This window comes from Talpa occidentalis, unplaced genomic scaffold, assembly GCF_014898055.3.
Source record: "Talpa occidentalis isolate TD23 unplaced genomic scaffold, MPIMG_talOcc4v2.1 talOcc4.2, whole genome shotgun sequence".
In the NCBI taxonomy this organism is placed as follows: domain Eukaryota; kingdom Metazoa; phylum Chordata; class Mammalia; order Eulipotyphla; family Talpidae; genus Talpa; species Talpa occidentalis.
The window spans coordinates 130479738-130498634 of record NW_023602073.1 but is presented as its reverse complement, the minus strand read 5'-3'; the positions used below and the strand labels follow the sequence as shown (position 1 = coordinate 130498634).

At 33.3% G+C, this 18897-nt stretch overlaps 1 protein-coding gene across 1 annotated transcript in view; it reads left to right on the top strand.

The window, feature by feature from the left end:
* AHI1 (Abelson helper integration site 1) overlaps positions 1-18897 on the top strand; it is a 164623-nt gene that overhangs the window by 40763 nt on the left and 104963 nt on the right. The window contains exons 17-20 of the mRNA XM_037520436.2: positions 1181-1311; positions 2540-2680; positions 14814-15010; positions 15580-15606. Of these exons, the coding sequence (XP_037376333.1) occupies positions 1181-1311; positions 2540-2680; positions 14814-15010; positions 15580-15606 (496 nt within the window). The remainder of the gene's footprint in view (positions 1-1180; positions 1312-2539; positions 2681-14813; positions 15011-15579; positions 15607-18897) is intronic.

Genomic DNA, 18897 nt, shown 5'->3' with positions numbered 1-18897 from the left:
GATTTTTAAAACTATATTGCATGAAGCAACTATTAACAGAACTAAAACAACAGAGCGACAAAAGTACAGTCATTGTTGAAGACATCAGCTCACCACTGACATGAAGGGATTGATCATATAGACAGACAATTTAGCAAAGAAATAAAGGCCTTAAATGAACTGTTAGAACAGATAGATTTATTAGACATTTATAAAGCTTTCCATCCCAGAAAAAAATGAATACACTTTCTTCTCCAGTGCACACAGAACATTCTCAGGAATAAATCCACAATATTTATCCAAATAATATCAAATAATATCAAAGTCTAGGTATTTATCCAAATAATATCAAAGTCTTAATATGAAAAGATATATTTATGTCTGTGTACATAGAAGCACTGTCCACAATTTCCAAATTATGGCACCAACCCAAATGCCTTTCAGCAGATGAATGGATAAAGAAACTGTGGAATATATACTCAATGGAGCACTACACAGCTGTGAAAAAAGATAAAATAGTGGCATTTGGGGCAGTATGGATGGGTCATGAGGTGATTGTGTTAAGTAAAATAAGTCAAATAGTGAAAGACAGATAGCAGGTGGTTTCATTCATCTGTGAAATATAAATAACCAAAAATATACAAAGGAAAAATAGTGTAGGAATAAATCTTGAACTCAGTCAAAGAATATAGTGGTTACCAGAGGGAGCAGGGACTAGGAAAGAGGAGATGGAGGAAAAGCGTAGGTAGGTATATGGATACTGGTAGCTGGGCAGAGTGTGTATGTGCACATATGGAAAAAAGAAAAAAAATAATTTATCACATGGGAAGGATATCTAAAAATATAGAAATTCTGTTCATTTTTTAGTCACCAACTCTAATGCTACTTTATTATGTAGTCTCCTTCTCCATAGCCAGAATTAATCTGTTATCCAGATCTGCAGTTTCCTTTTTGTTCTTCATTTGTGGTACTTTCTGCATCCACTTTCTGTTTTACATTGATTGATTTCTTTCTCCCATTTAATTATAATCTCTCTGATTTCTGGGACTGATTATTCTATATCCATCGTAGAATTTCTCCCACATAAAGGATTAAAAATTTGTTTATTAAATGCAAATGAAATATTTAAGTTTCTCTACTGCTAGCCTTTTAAATGTGTAAGACAGGTTACATTTGTAAAGTCTTTTGTTGTTGTTTATAGATTAGCAGCAAGGAAATTTGTAGGTGCAGCAAATTATCGAGAGAAGATTCATAGTACTTTGACACCATGTGGGACTTTTCTCTTTGCTGGAAGTGAGGATGGCGTAGTATATGTTTGGAACTCAGAAACAGGTAAATATCTCATTGATTTTTAAAAATTTTGTGTAAAACTAACATTTTATGGAATAATTTTCAAGGAAATTCTGGTTTTAAGTTCTCAATCATGTTTTTCAAAATTGGAAAATTGATAATTTTCAAAATTGAAAATTGGAACTGAGCAACACTCTAAATTTATATTAAATTCTGTTCTTTATTGTTTTGTGCTCCTAATGGATTTAGAATTTTACATTACAAAATTGAAGGTTTATTCTTTCCTTGCTTGTAATGAGATATTTTTGATCTTAGAAAAATACTGAGTACTATAATGAAAAATACAGAATATTTTTCTGTATAAGCTTAATTTGTAATACAACTTATCATGCAAATGGCTAAACATCTAAAATATATTTTTATTAGAAACAAATATTCCTATCAAAATTTTTGATGTCTGAAATTCAATAACAGTTTACTGCAATTCAGGGTTCCCCCCCAAAAGAAAATTACCTATTACCCTGGGAAGTTCATTTGTGCCTCACCTTTGCTTTTTAGAGGTAAAACCAAAACTACATAAATATTATTTCATTTATCCAGTTCCATTAATCTTTCCTTTAGATATTTCTTGACTAGTCAATTTACTTAGATTTTTTTTCTTACTGTGATTTGATACTTTAGCATCAGTTCAGAAATGATAAATGAATCTTTTTCCTTTCAATAACTGGACCTAGATTCTTTGTTGAGTTCTCATTTTCACAGATTCTATAAACCTCTGCTATAGACCTCTTTTAGCCATTAATAATCATAAATATCTTTAAAACAGATAATTCCAGCAGCCTCTGAAAAAAAAAACAGAAAATTTAATGTAAAAATTAGTTCCCACTAAACGTCTTTGCTTTGAGATTCTTTGTTTTGAGACCTACAGTTTCTCACCTAGTTCTGAGTGGAATTCTAACAGAGATTTAACAGTTGGCATTTGCACAGCTCTGTCAAGTTTCAGAGGTAGATACTATTCCTTCTAAGCTCTTTGTCTTATACCTTGAACACCTCATTAAAGAGGTTGAATTGAGAAGTAGACAGAGGAAGACTGAGAATGAAAATATTTAATACAGTGATGCTCATACATTTGTAAGTACTTGAGGTTTTCATGCAAATAATGTGAACTTTGTTATACTTACTCTAAATATATCTTTAAATATATTGAAAAGTAATCTTATAATGTGAAATATCTAAGACAATAAAAGTTAACATATGTCATCTCTTTCAGGAGAACAAGTAGCAGTGTATTCTGACCTGCCTTTCAAATCACCTGTTCGAGACATTTCTTATCACCCACTTGAAAACTTGGCTGCATTTTGTGCATTTGGGCAGAATGAGCCAATTCTTTTGTATATTTATGACTTCCATGGTAAGTTTGCTACTTGATGAGTCAAGAATATTTAGAGTAACCTTTATATTTAGACTGAATCAGAATTATGAACTCTGAAAATTGTAGTCCTTTGTGTTAACAAAGATATCTTGAATATACTGAGTCATAGATTAAATTTGTTATTATATTTCTCTCTCCATAAGCATGATTATTATTAATTTTAAATGTCAGAAAACGTGTCCATAATGGTTGTGACCTTATTTGTGTATTCATAGATAAGGTAGTCATAACTTTCTTTGTAAATCAATTTAAATAGAAAATTCACTTAAATATGTTAACTAAATTTATTTTAAAGATTCGTTTTTTATTTTTTAAATATTTATGTATACAAGAACTGGGGTATAGGCAAGAGGTGTGGGGGGTAGAGGATTCATCAGAGAGAGTGGGCAGAAGAATGGGCATTTTACTGAAATACACTGCTGAGGGGAGCAGCGGCAAGATGGGAGAGGTCTGCTGTGCCAAATGTGGATTAGTTACTTGGCTTGGATTGAACTCAGACAGTAGCAACAGTAGCAGCTATAGTGCTGAGACTTAACCCCTACACCACCAGGGAGGCCCTATGTTAACCAAATTAAAAGATAAAAAACATTTAGGAAATGTGAACCTGTTATACTTTTAGCTGAATATTGAGTTAATTTCTTGTTTTATGTTTTTGCTCTTAGTAAAGCAAATAGTTTTAATAAACTCTTTGAGAGTTTCTAAAAAATAAAGCAAAAGATTAAGTATCAATAACAACAAAATCTGGAATTAGAAATCTAATGTCTTTTTCTACTCTAAAAATTACACTGTTCTATCATTGTGAGAAACAATAGGAAATAAAGACTTTGAACACATTCCTTTGGAATAGTATTGCATTCTCAAAATTATTTGGATTTATGCTGTCTTTGATATATTTCTTTAATTTCAGTTGTGAATTTATAGTTTGATTAGTCTACTAATTATACTGATAGTGCTGTCTCTCTCAAAACTGCAATTCCATTTTCTTCACATATTCCTATACATGTAAAAAGTTTTTATACTCTTTGATTTGCTTAGGATATCATGTATCATGATTGTTTTTACTGATTAAGCTAGGATGGCTTACAGTGGTATATATTCATAAATACATAAATATATATATAGGTAACAATAATGTGAAACTACTTGGAGAGTTTTACATTGATGAAATGTATTTCTTTATATTAAGACAGATTGTTTAGTGGCTGTGATAAGTGCTGAGTTACTGAATGACTGAGTTAAGTTCTAAACTTGAAGTTGTTGATCATAGCATGGACTTTATTATGCCTTTTCAGGCAAATTATGTTAGAAAATAATGTGTAAAATTGAGGTGTATCTTAAAGATCTTTAAGAGAAGAAATAATACATTTCACTAACACATTCAGATTTGCAGACAGCTATTACTAATGGTAGAATTGTTAAACAATTCAGTATCATTTACTCTTATAAGAAATTATTGACAAAAATAAACACTACCTGGTTATAGGAAAAGACAAATGAATTTTTCAGATCATCCCATGTCCAAATTTAGTGTCTACTTCAAACATGTATCTTAAACAAGATCTTTCTTTGTATCCACTCCACATCTTCACATAAAGGAGAGTTATGCTAACTACTTAATAATTGGAGCTGTTACACAGGAAATGGGCAGCACAGTTATGTCCTCAGACTTTTAAGGGGTTTCACAACAGTCTTCATTCAATTTCTAATTTGCTTTTTAAGCTTTTGAAATGTTTACTATGAATGTAAGTTCAAGTTCTACTCTTAACCTTTTTTCCTCAATTTATTTTATGTCATTTAATCAACAGAATAGCCCTAATAGGATTGCCCATTAAGTTTTTACACAATGGGCATTTAGACTAAGAACTCTATTCTAGAAGCATAAGTAGAAAGAATCCCAAAACAGGACCCCCAAAACAAGGGTTAAGGTTCAGTTCTGTATCTTGCATAAGCCTCTTGCCTTGCCAAAGCTGCATGTCTTTATCTGGTTACTGGCTCTACTAATACCTAGCCTATGTAAGAGATAGTCGTTTGTGAGGATACTAGGAGAGAGGGACTGTGAAAGTGTTACAGGGTAGCCCATCCTTTCCCCCCAACAAAAGTACTTCGTTATTTAATAAAAACTAAAAACAAACAGAAAGGTAAAATGGGTTGTTACATGCTCATTGAACCAGTATATATTTGACTTTACGGGAACTCACATTTTAATATACTGATAAGTATCTCTTTATGGAATGGAAATGAAATTAGTTTTTTTTTTCCCTTCTCTTTTTGTTCTTCAGCCTTCTTTTTATTTGAGCATGTACCTTTTTAGGTCAATTAGAAAACAAGTGCATAAAGTTAAGAACATTATGTTCTATCCATGCCTTGTTAATGGTAGTGTAGAAGATTTCAGAGGGTTTTAGAAATTAAAATATTCAAATAATACTCGTGAAATTAGAGTTATATTGTAGAATGTATTTATATATTTATTTATTTATTTTTAAAGATTTCTTTATTTATGCATACAAGAACTGGGTTACAGGCCAGAGGTGCAGGGGGGTGAGAGAATTCACCAGAGACAGAGTGGTGAACAGAACAGGCAGACTGACTGAAATACACTGCTGAGGGGAACAGTGGGCGAGACAGGAGAGGTCTGTTGCACCATGTGGGTAGCTCCCTGGCCAGCCAGGGACCAACTCCTGCTGCAGTGGCTGTGGATAGCTTCATGGTGCTGTGCTTAACCCTTTGCACCTCCAGGGAGGCAATGTATTTAGAGCACAATTTTTAATATACTAACACACCTTTTCAAACAAAACTCAATATTTCAACACATTTTCCCAACTCTTTGTTGCCTATTTTTAAAAAGAGGAAGCTTAGGAAGGAGTTATATAACCCCAAGCAGTCGAAGATTTAGCACAGTTCTTATGAATGGATATATATATCTCCTTAAGTTTTTTTTGGACTCTAAAATATTTCACTTGTTTAACACAAGTCAGAATCAGTCCAAATAGTCTTTACATTTTATAATCTAAATTGTATGTATTATTGGCCTATTATAGTTTTGCCTTCCCTTTTATTTTTTAATGCAGCAATATTTTGTTCAAACTTTCTTATCTGAAAATGAAGTTTAACTGCAGCTTTTGATAACTGCTTTAATGGTATAAAATTTGAACTATGTAGCATACTTACATGATTTTTAAATGGTATTTATTAGAGTTGGTGGTATACATAGGTAATTTGCAGGGAAAATGGAACAAGCTCATTTTTTCTAAGTCAGATTTACTGCGAATGAGACCACAATGGTAGCTAAATGTATCATTCATCTTTCAGTTCTAGCAAAATCTGTGAAGAGTCAGCAAGCATCTTTCCCTGTTAAGCATATTTTCAGGTTGTGGTCTTTTGGGTCTTTCATTCTACTGACTTTTTGCTTTTTTTGGTAAGAAATATAATTTTTACTTTCAGAAACCAGTTTTATTTGCCTGATGTTGAAAGGGTTAATCATCTAGTAATACAAAATTTAGTCACAGAGTACCACAGACAATGTACTTTTAGGATTCCCATAATAACAGGGTACTAGTCAGAGAAACAGCTTGTACTGAATTAAATTTATGGAGCTATAGTCCAGCAATTAATTTTCTGTTATTAATGAGTATTTGTCTAACCTGAAGAAACATGTCCTACATTTAATAATAATTATAGCTAGTGCATAGCACTTTCTGTGGTCCTAGTACTGTTTTTAGCACTTTACATATATTTATTTTTCACAATAATCTTAAAAAATAAATATGGTACTTATTCCCATTTTATAAGAATCAAGACTTAGATCCAGAAATCTGGATTTGAAGTCCAATCTCTTATTTGCTAACTACTTTTTTAGCAGATTTCCTGAAATACTAGCTTTTGATTGTCTGATAAACAAATATTTTATTTTTCCTGCATTAGCTTTTATTCTATGTCACTCTCTGGAGTATGTGATTTCTTAGTGTTATCTATACTTTGTAGGAAGCAGAGATGGAGGCTTATTCATGTTTTTCTTATCAGTGCCTCACCTAAATACACATAATACATATTTATATAATATTTTATGTGGGATCAAGTCTTAATTTGGAAATTTCTCAGCATTATTTGATAATCCTAAGTAATGAGCTAAATTTTTCACTAGGTGGCAATATCTCCCCCAAATCAGAATTAATTTTGGAGTGCTTTCCAGTCTTAGTGTCTGATGCAAAATCATCTTTATTGAGCACTTACTGTGTGCCAAGTTGGAGAAGGCTATGAAACCTAGGAAATACATGCAGATGGATTATCATGCTCTTTTCCAGTCCTTTGTGCTTCTTAAATAGTTAAACCAATAAACTAAAATGATTTTATTTATAGAATTCATGTTCATTAAGGACCTACATTATTATTTTTTCACACTAATATACTCTGTGAAATGTATGCTTTTAGGCGCCTATAAACATTTTGTTTATAGACTCATGGACTAGAATCCATGGTGTTTGTAATGCCCTATATTGTACTTGGTGTATTACTGATATACAGTAAGTGTTTGAAATCATAATCACAGAAATTATAGAAAAGCATTTTTCCCTTAAATTTTATAAAAGTATGGAACGAAAAGCATGGTTAATTAGTAAATTTGAGGCTAGTAGTGGTGGTGTTGGTAGCAGCAGCAGCAGCAGCTAACATTTATTAGACATTTACTGTGTGCCCCTTACTTTTAAGAGCATTTGCACACACACATATAGTACTCCCAACACCCCCAAGGTTGGTGCTATTACTTGTCCAGATTATGAAACTGAGGCACAGGGAGAATGAGGTAATTCACTTAAGAGCACACAGTTGGTAAATAATAAAACTACAATTGATTTCTGGCTGACTTCAGAGCCTTTCTATGCTCTTAAAACAGTAAGCTGTCACAGCTACTTAGTCTTTGCATGTCCTGTTTCATCAAGTAACTTAAGAAGGTAACTAAGTTTCCTGTGGTGAAATATATTGTTTTTAATTTTAGTATTAAAAAGAACTCCTTACAATTAAAAGGAACTTTGCTTATCTGGAATTATTATCAACAGTTAATTCTTTTATGACTATTGGGGTAATCAAAATGCATTAAGCCATAATATAAATATATGAATTTTCTTTATTATGTAGCATTAACTGTTAATGTAACTACTTTTACAATATTCTAGGAATAAGATAATATCTACTTGAAATAATTGTAATAATCATAGTTTATGTATAATTTAATAGTGTTCTTGAAGTACTTACTGATGATAAATGACTCAAAAGCAAACTCATAATCCTCATACTTGGAAAAGATCATGTGGGAATATGCATAATTGATTGTAGATAAAAATTTTTAAGTATCTAGTCTTAGCTCAGTAGGAGAAATTAAGAGATAGAAATGCCAACTTTTATGACATGCTGAAACTGCCTATTTCTGGGTCATATCTTGATGCAGATATCTGTTTTAATATTCTTCATATAATGGATACTTTGACTTGAAAGTATGTTATTCAAAGATTCTGGACACTGGAAAACTTAGTCAACTTAATGTTTTGAGCATAAATCAGAACTCTGAATTCCTCATCCAGGCAAATTTTTTAATGCGTACACTGGTGCTTTTTAAAATGCACCAGGAAGGTGGAATGATATGGTGGACAACAGTGTGGTAGGGAAGACTAGCATAGGAGTAGAGCACTGGGGTTCTAGACAAAATGCCATCCATCTCTGCTGCACCCAGGTCAAATAAGTTAGCATTTCTGTATCTGTTTTTTCACCCATAAAATTATGTTTTATGATTTATCAAAGGACAAAATGAAAGTATGAAGCAAGACATGGAATATAGATTATTAGAATTAATGAACTGAGCTACAGTAGGGAAATCCTAACTGTTGTCTTTAACAATATGCGTAACATGCATTTTCATTTGAGAAGCATGAGCATGATGATTAATAATGGAGTAGGAAACCAACAAAAGGACAATAACATGAAGCTTAGGGGATTTGGAGATAGTTTATTTTAGTATTCAGCTAACAGATTTGATTAATATTAGGTGCTTTCCCTTTTGGTTGACTATGAGACACTAATCTATTACATTTTTGAGCAGTTTTATTAGTGATTCAAGTTCTACTTGATGTTTAGAAAATATCAAGAAAATACAAGACAAACAACTGACCCTGAAATACAGCTAGGCTGCTAGAACTGAATTGTTAGTAGAACTTGTTTAATTCATCTATACATTATCTTAAGATTAGCTGAAGCAGAATCAAGTCAATAAAATACAATAGAAAACATAAGCCCTTGACAATTTTTTGTTTATGTATTCTTTTTTGAGATATCTGGTTTACAGCGCTGTATATGATTCAGAGGAATAGGGTCACACCTTCTCAGATGTGCATCACCACACCCCATCCAACCCAGAATACCCATGTCCCTTTTTCATATACGAATGGGTTCCCTACCCACATTGTCCCTGTCCCCACTGTCTGCCTCTAGCAGCTTCAATTCTGCTGTCATTTCTAGGCTTTATTTTGGTTTAGTTTTGTTGGTTCCTTTGTTTTATTGTTCTGTACTCTACATGAGTAAAATCATCCAACATTTGTTTTCTTCTTTTAGCTTATTTCACTTAATCATCTCCAGTTCTATCCACTTTGTTGCAAATGGCACAAGCTCATCTTTTGTGTAGCTGAATAATATTCCATCATGTGTGTGTACCACATAATCTAGTCATCTGTTGTTGAACACTTGGGTTGTTTCCACAACTTGGCTATTGTAAACAGTACTGCAATGAACATATGAGTACATATATCCCTTTGAATTAGTGTTTCTGCATTCTTTGGATAAATACGAAGGCATGGAATTGCTAGATAATGTGATATATCTACTTTTAATATTTTAAGAAAGCTCCACACTGCTTCTCATAGGGGTTGGACCAGTCTACATCCCCACTAACAGTGTGCAAGGGTTCCTTTTTCCCTATATCCTCACCAACATTTGTTATTTCTGTTTTTTTGATGCAGATCATTCTCAATGAAGTGAGGTGTCTTATTGACTTATATTCTTGTTTCAGTCCATTTGGGCTGGTATAGTAAAATCCAGAGACTGCATGACTCATGAACAAGAGAAATTTGTCTCATAGTTCTGAAAGCTGGAAAGCCCAAGGTCAAGACACCAGCAGATTCAGTGTTCCTCAGGAACCCACTTTTTTGTTCATAGATTGTTCCTTCCAGCTGTAACCTCATGAGGTGGAAGTGGCAAGGGAGTTCTATAGGGCTTCTTTTATAGGGGCCCTAATCCCATTCATGAGGGTTCTAATCTCATGACCTATTCACTTCCCAAAGGCCCTGTCTCCTAATACCATCACTTTGGGGTTAGAATTTCAACATATATATTTTTAAGGAACACAAACTTCAGACCACAGAAATTCTCTACACATAGCAGATGTTAAAGGAAGAGAAGGAAGCTGAATGCAAAGAAACTAGAGAAGTATACCTACCAGCTTACAGTAATCATAATTAGAAGCTAATTTTTTTTTTGAAGGAAGGGATTAACTATCAAGTAAAATGACTGCATAGTAACAGGGCTATATGCAGTAACAGGTCTTGAACAAAGGAATTGAATTTTGAATCAGAAGGAAATCTTCCTATTAAAGTAACTGTAAGAAAAAAATATGTTGTGTATTTTGTTTTACTTTATTTTAAAGTAATAACATAAACACACATAAATTTTAATAATAAACCTTGTATTTACTTCCAATGGATTAAAATATCTTATTTCCTCTATTCTTCCTCCTATAGAGATAAAAATCTCCTGAGAAAGCCACATTATTTTTTTTATAATTAAGACCAGAACATACACAAAAGCACTGAATTTACTATATAAATGAAAGGATTGTCAGTTATGAAAACATATTGAGTTTGAATTGTGTAAAATTTAGAACTCCAAGTTATAGCCTATTGGAGGTAAGCTGAGAAGTGTTTAGAGGGCTTGGCATTCCTTTAAGTGAATGTGTTGTAGTTGCCACTTCTGTGTGTTCAGCACCTTGTCCATTCCTCTGCTGTACCATTTAGAAAATTAAAGTCATTTCTTGTTGATCTGCAAAAGATACAGGCCCCCAGAAGGGGCCACTGTCTTGGTATTCCCAGATACTGTTCTAGTGCATGCCTCAAAGGGCTACAGAAGGATGGGAATGAGAATGTGAAAACTAGGAGTTTTAAACATAGCAGGTTAGGTTAGAGCTAAGTTTTAAATGTATAAAATTAATTAGCACAAAGAACAGAAAATAAAGAAGTGAAGAAATTGTTATTTAATTGCAACATCATACTCCAGCCATGGCCTATGTAAAAGTTATTTAAAACCTTAAAAATGTCAGAAGCAGAGAGCTTAGAGGAATTTCAGTATTATTGGTTATAAGTTATTTAACAAGGAAATAATCTTTGTAATCTCTTACAAGTAGATACATATATATATATATATTTTATTTTATGGAGGGTGGGGAACAGGAAAGAATGCAAGAACCCATAAGCAGCTTCTGTTTCTAGCATTTGAGATGGTCTTTGTGAATATTTCTGCAAAAATTGACTTTTCACAGAAAAGTGCTAAAAATAAAGTAGGGTGTTTATTTGACTATTTGAAATCTAGTCATAAAATTATCTTCAGACAATAGAAACAAGTATTCATGGTTGTTTGGGGTTTATTCTTATCTGCATTCATTTAGGTCATAAGTCCTTTCTGAAAGGCATCTTAATGCCTGGAAAAATAAACAAATACTTAGTGCCTTTTGTTATTTTTTACTAGTCAAATTCCTTCTTTACACAGAAGAATAAATCATGTTTAGCATAGTATAATAATTGGCAAATAAAGTCTGGCAAATAGAATAAGGCAAATACCAAAATTTTACTATCCTGTGTAACTTAGCTTACTCAGAGCTAGAAGTGAAATACCAATTGAAAAAAATATATAGCAAATGCAGGAACATAGGGAGTTAGAAAATCCCATTAAATAGTTATACTCTATTCTCTATAACAGCAAAAAAATAAATAAATAAATAATGAAGTGCCAAAAGGACACTTGTGAAAAGTAAATAAAGCAAAGATGAAAAGATGATGAACCATGATATTCATGTGTTGATTCCTTCATCTCCAGTCTACCTTTGTTAAACCATCCAAATTCCAATCCATGGAGTACTTTTGTTTTCTTTCACCGCTCTAAATTTTCTCTTGTCTTTTAAACAGTTTTTGAGTATTTGACAGTTAAATGTCCCAGTGATTAAAAAAAAAAAGTTCAAAATGTGCAATGAAAAAGAGTAATCAAACTCATGAAAATCTAAGTGTAGGAACAGGTGCACTTCCATCTAGGAATGGCGATTGGTGTTAAGGAATGTGCGTGCTTATAGAGGGGTGAGTTGTAAGCAGGTCTCCCTCAAAAGTGCTCTCTGGTACTTCTAACACTAGGTCTACAGGAGAGAGCACCAATTGTTACTGAGCTATTCTTTGTTTGGGATGTTTGAATGAAGTAATATATTGATACAAAGACCAAGCTAACATTTTTCTAATGTGTGCCATCTCAAATTCATAGTTGGAGAAACAAAGATGGTTAACTAAAAAAATAATGTCATCATCCATTCTTATATTTTTATATTTTTAATATTTTCCCTCCCAATTAATGATATTTAAAAATATTTACTTATGTATATTTGAGTAACAACTTCTATTCATAAAAGGAATAATTTATTTAAATGCTATTGTATAATTCTATTACATGTTTTTCCATTATTTTAAACAGAATTTCAATATATGCTGGCTACCCTTATTCATTGTTTTATATCCTGACACTTTGCTAAACTGAGTAATTGTTTTGATTAGTTTTTCCATGGAGTTTTTAGGGTTCTCTATGTATGTTACCAGGTCATCTGTAAATAACAATAGCTTTACTTATTCTTTACAAATTTGCCTTCCTTTTATGTCTTTCTTTTATCTAATTGCTCTAGAGCTTCCAATTCTATGTTGAATAGTAATGTTAAGAGTGGATGTCCCTGGGCCTCCCCAGTGGCGGAGCGGTCGAGCGCTGGGTTGCGAAGCTGCCCACAGCCTCTGCAGCGCCGGTTCGATCCCCGCCTGCTCCCTGGCCACGGAAGGAGGGTCCCACATGGCATGCAGACCTCTCCTGATGTGCCTGCTCGCTCTGGCTCTAGTGAATTTTCTCACCCTCCCATGCTTCTGACTATACCCAGTGCTTATATAAATAAATAAATGAATAAATAAATAAATAAATAAATAAATAAATAAATAAAATCTTTAAAAAAAAAAAAAAGAGTGGATGTCCCTGTCTTGTACCAACTCTTAGTGGAAAAACTGTTAGTTTTCCATCTTAGATACTGATATTAGCTATGGGTTTGCTGTAAATAACTTTTATTATGTTAAGATAAGCTCCATTTATCCCAAGTTTTTCCAGGGTTTTCATCATAAATGGATGTTGGAACTTATCAAATGATTTCTCAGCATTTATTGACATGATCATATGGTTTTATCTTTATTTTTATTGATGTGATGAATCATGTTGATTGAATTTTGTATGTTGAACCACCTTTGTGTCCCTGGTATAAATCCCATTTGGTCATGGTGTATGATCCTTTTTTTTTTTTTTTTTACTAAGAGGCATGTTTTATTTATTTATTTGTTTATTTGTTTGTTTGTTTGTTTTGTTTATACATGCACTGGGTACAGTCAGAAGCGCGGGAGGGTGAGAGAATTCACCAGAGCCAGAGCGAGGAGCAGAGCAGGCAGAAGGACCGAAGTACACTGCTGAGTGGAGCAGTGGGCGGGCGGCAGGAGAGGTCTGCACGCCATGTGGGACCCTCCTCCGGTGGCCGGGGAGCAGCCGGGGATCGAACCGGCACCGCAGAGGCTGCATGCAGCTTCGCAACCCAGCGCTCAACCGCTGCGCCATGGGGGAGGCCCGCGTATGATCCTTTTAATGCTTTGTTGGATTCTCAGTTTGTTAGGATTTTATTGAGGATTTTTATGTCTTTGTTTATTGGGAAAATTGGTCTGTCATTTTCTTGTTTTTGTGTTGTTTTTGTTTGGTGTTAATGTTGGCCTCATAAGGTAGATTGGGAAGTTTTCTTTCACTTTCATTTTTTTGGAAGAGTTTGAGCAGGATACCAAATCTTCATTGAAGATTTGGTAGAACTCACTTGTGAAGTCATCTGGTTCTGGACTTTTGTTTTTTGGGTGACTTTCTATTACTGTTTCAGTTTTCTTGCTTGTGATTGGTTTATTCAGGTCATTTACTTTAAAATGTTTTACTGCATCTTCATTGACGAGTTTTCAGATTTGAAAGTTTTATTTTCTTACATCTTTGTCAGTTTTTGGATAGTATTTAATTTCTCCCCTCCATTATAATCATTTTAAGTAATAATGGAATAATGTTTGTGAAAGCATCCTAGAAACCAGTAAGGACAGTACAGATGCTGTTCCTTGTATCATCATCATTGTCATCAAAAACAATCAACCCTTGAGTCATCCACCCCACTCTGGGGAATTAAGCCCAAAGAAAGAATTATATTGAGAAACTAATTAAACTATGGAAGCATTTACAATGATCTGTAGTGAGGGAAAAGAAGAAATATGGTAAATATTTGGTAATAGAAGTCATGCATAAATTATCATACTAAATTAGGTGAGATATTGTAAGCATTTAAAAATGCTAATTATATAATTGTAGAAATACAAAAAATGTTTTCATTTAAATTGAAAATATGTTAACTTATATTTATACTATAATATATTGCATAATATATATATATAAATTAGGAAAAGCATATGAAAATATTATAAAGATGGGTTTATGAATAATTTTTATTGTTTTTAATTTCCTTTATGCCTTTGATTCTTTGTGTTATGTTTTACATAGATGTATATTTAAATTTAAGCTCTCATACCAATTAATATATATTCCTTCTTCAAGATTTTACAGTATTTAATAATTTCACATGTCAAGAGTAATGTTGTCTTATTATTCAGTATTTAAAATGTATCATGCAGTTTCTGATCATTTAATGCTATAATTTCATGGACTGATTATTTCATAATTACATGCCTTTCCTATAATCATGGATTCATTTTCCCAGTTGCCCAACAGGAGGCTGAAATGTTGAAAAGCTACAATGGAACGTTTCCATTACCTGGAATACACCAAAGTCAAGATGCTTTATGTACTGGCCCTAAACTGCCACATCAAGGCTCTTTTCAGATTGATGACTGTGTCCACACTGAAACCTCATCATTGAAGATGCAGCAAGTGAAACAGAAACTTGATTCTGTCACAGTATGTTGAATTTTTTTATGCAGTTGAGAAGTTGGAAATTTTAAAACCATCTGATCCTGCTTTACATTGCCTTAAAACTAGACTTTCTTATACTTTTATAGTGCCTTTTTGGTACTAATCACAATAAACAAACTGACTTTAGGATAATCCGTCATGTTTTCCTCACGTGATATCTCTGTAAAGGCAGCCTTCTCTGTTTAAAACTATTTGTATATGTGTGTGCTTATATACAGCGCACACATGCATCGAACACCAACCTGGGAAAATATTTATGTAAGATATATTAAAGGAAAAAATAACCAAAAAGGAAAAATAGTAAGAATTTAACAAACGGATAAAAGAAATAAACATGTTTATTTCATAAGCATATTTTAAATATTTTATAAGCATGTTTAAATGTTCTAACTACTATGAAAACAAGTGCCACAGAAACTAGATATTGCCTCGAAGGGAAGGCTTGGTCTCTAGTAGTGTGATGTTTGGTATTAAAAGATTAGCATCTTAATATGTTGAAAACAGTTATTTTTCATTAAAATGAAATTATGACTATTTCTTATTGTATTTTTTAGGAGGTGATAAGAGCCTCTGCAGCAAAGGTAAGTAGTTTTTATTACCAGGAAGATAACATTAAAATAATAGTTTTCATTGTGATGTACACAATGAAAATTGTAAAAAAATTGTATATATTGATAAAAGAATAGTTTTTTATAGAATTCTTACAAAAGTAACTCTGTTATATATTTTCCTTATTTGAGCTTGAATTTATCAAGGAATTATATAATACTGGAACCAGAGAATTTTGCAAGTAGTTTTGTGTTTTTGTAAGATTTAAGAATATTCAGTGGCTGGGATCTGCTTTTAGTAAAGGATCAGTAAAGTCATTTCATTTTCTGAGAAAATATTATGTGATATTTAATACATAGAAGTACCAATACAGTTCCAGAGTGTATGTGTGTGTGTGTTGAGTAAGTTATGTAAACCTTGAAATGCATGGAAGCACATAAATAGCAGTGGTACATTATGTTGGTGATGCTTTTGATCATTTACACAATTTTTTCATGTCTTTTCCCATTAAACTATATAGCAATCCTGAGAGATTAGTTATTTTCTTTTTTTTTTTTTTTTTAAGATTTATTTATTTATTTAAATAAGAGCCAGGGTACAGGCCGGATGTGAGGGAGGGTGAGAGGATTCACCAGAGACAGAGTGGGGAACAGAACAAGCAGACTGAAATACACTGCTGAGGGGAGCAGTGGGTGAGACAGGAGAGGTCTGCCACGCCATGTGCAACCCTCGCCTGCTGGCAGGGATGAACCAGCTCAGCAGAGGCTGCGGACAGCTTCACAGTGCTGTGCTCAACCACCTGCACCACCAGGGAGGCCCGAGATTAGTTATTTTAATTCCAATGTTAGGAAGGAGGAAGCTGAGACTTGTTGAGAATAAGTGATTATCACAATACCCCAAAGTTAGTCTAAAAATGATGGTGTAGGGCCTCCCTGGTGGCACAAGGGGTTAAGCACCACACTGTGAAGCAATCTGCAGCTTCTGCAGCATAAGTTCAACCCCCAGCCAGGGAGCAACCCACATGGCGAAGCAGACCTCTACTGACTCGCCTGCTATTCCCCTCAGCAGTGTACTTTGGTCAATCTGCCTGTTCTCTTCCCCACTCTGTCTCTGGTGAATCCTCTCATCCCCCTGGATCTCTGGCCTGTATGTACCCCAGCTCTTGTATGCATAAATAAATAAATCTTAAAAAAAAATAAAAATGATGGTATATAGAAAGGCTCTTGTTTGTTAAACGATTTCAACTAAATTGTGTCTGAGATGCTTTCAGCTCAGCAGCTCTTCATTTTACATGCAAGGTTGCTTTATGTATAACTTTAAACTCAGTTGTTAAAGTAAATTTTAACTTAAAAGACATGGAATGTTCATCCTTCCCTTTTTTCTTCTGCCCCCCACCAAGTCAATTGGATAGTTAATAGCCATCATTTATAAAATGTAATTATGTATCACAAAGTGAAAGGGTGAGCCATTCATAGGGAAAGAATTAGATGGTGTGAGAATGGTTAAAGACTGTTTCATATATGTCAGTGCAGTGAAGATTATTTTTTTTTTATTCAGTAGTCACCTGCTACCCCCTAGAATACAGAAGTCAGCTATTGTCTCTTTTCCGCTGGGCATCTTATGGAGGAAAGCTGTCAGAAAACACTAGCCTGCCCCATCATTGTGCTGTCCAGTATCAGTCAGGACCATCATTTTTTTTTTTTTACCTAATTATCACAAGTCAACAGGATATAGAATATAGACAAGGGGAAGGAAGACAGAGGAGAAAAGAGAACAAGCTATATTCTGACTTGGGCTACAGATGTTCAGGAAACTTGTTCCTGATAGCAGCAATGATTGGTGTGATGATTGTAGCACCAAGATTACTAAATCTTCCTAAGTACGCATATTATATAAAACTAGAGTTAAAAAACACTTCATTCTCTGACTAGCAATTCAGAGCTATTTCTCTCTTGTTTTTGACAAATATACCATGTAATGAATATACCATATACCTCTGTGCTGTCCACATGCCCTCCTGTTCACCCTGTTAAAGTGTATAATTCACTAGGCTTACCATCTTCGAGTTGTGCAACATCACTGCTGTCTGATTTTAGAACATTTTCGTTGCCCCAGAAAGAAATCCCACATTTCTTAGCCATCATTCCCCATTCCTGCATGTATTATGCAACACACACAGACACACACACACACACAGACACACAGACACGCACACACATTCTGGTAACCTCTAGTATTATTTGTCTCTATAGATTTGCCTATTCTGAACATTTTATGTCAGTATATTCATATAATATGTGGTTATTTGTAACTGGCTGCTTTCACTTGGAATAGTGTCTTTATGATTTCTCCATGTGTAGCAGGTATCGGTACTACTTTTTGTTGACAAATAAGATTCTGTAGCATGAATATAGTGTATTTGTTTACCATTTCATCATTTTATGACATTTGGGTTACTTCTACTTGTTGGCTATTAGGAATAATGCCTCTATGAATACAGGTATAATTTTTTGGTAGGCCTGTCTTCTCATTTCTCTAGGGTATATAGCTAGGACTGGAAATGTGGGTTATTTATCTGGGACTGGAGTCTTAATGGTAACTCCATGTTAACATTTTGTCTAACTTTTCCAGAGGGGTTACACTATCAATTAATTCACCAGCAATTAAAAGGGTTCCATTTTCTCTCCTCATCCTTGCCAACACATGTTATTTTCTGCCTTTTTTATTTTAATTACTGTAGTGTGTGGTAATTTCTCATTGTGATTTAGATTTGCATTTCTCTAACAGTGATGAGCATTTTTAACATGTTATTTGTATATCTTTGGATAAATACTTGTTCAGTTTTTTTCCCCATTCCTTAAATATATATATATATATATATATATATATATATATATATTTTTGGTTTTTATTGTTCTCTTTGAAGAGTTCTTCATAGACAAGTCTTCTACTAGATAGATTTACAAATGTTTTATCCCATTTTCTAGGTTATCTTCACTTTCTATTTCTTTTAAATAAAAAAGGCTGTAATTTTTATGAAATTCAATTTGCCCATTTTTTCCTTATATCATTTATTCGTACATTAGAAACCATTGCCTAATCCTAGCTTCCAAGGATTTACCTTATCTGTTTTCTAAGCTTTTAATATTTTTAACTCTCAAATTTAGGCTTGTGATTATTTGAGTTATCTTTTTTTTAATGTGGTGATGTAGAGGTCCATGTGGATGTATAGTTTCTCATCTGTTACATCTAAGATAATACATTTTCCCCAAGAACTGCAATTTTCTCTTCCATAAATCCCAGCCAGATTTTTATATTGTTGA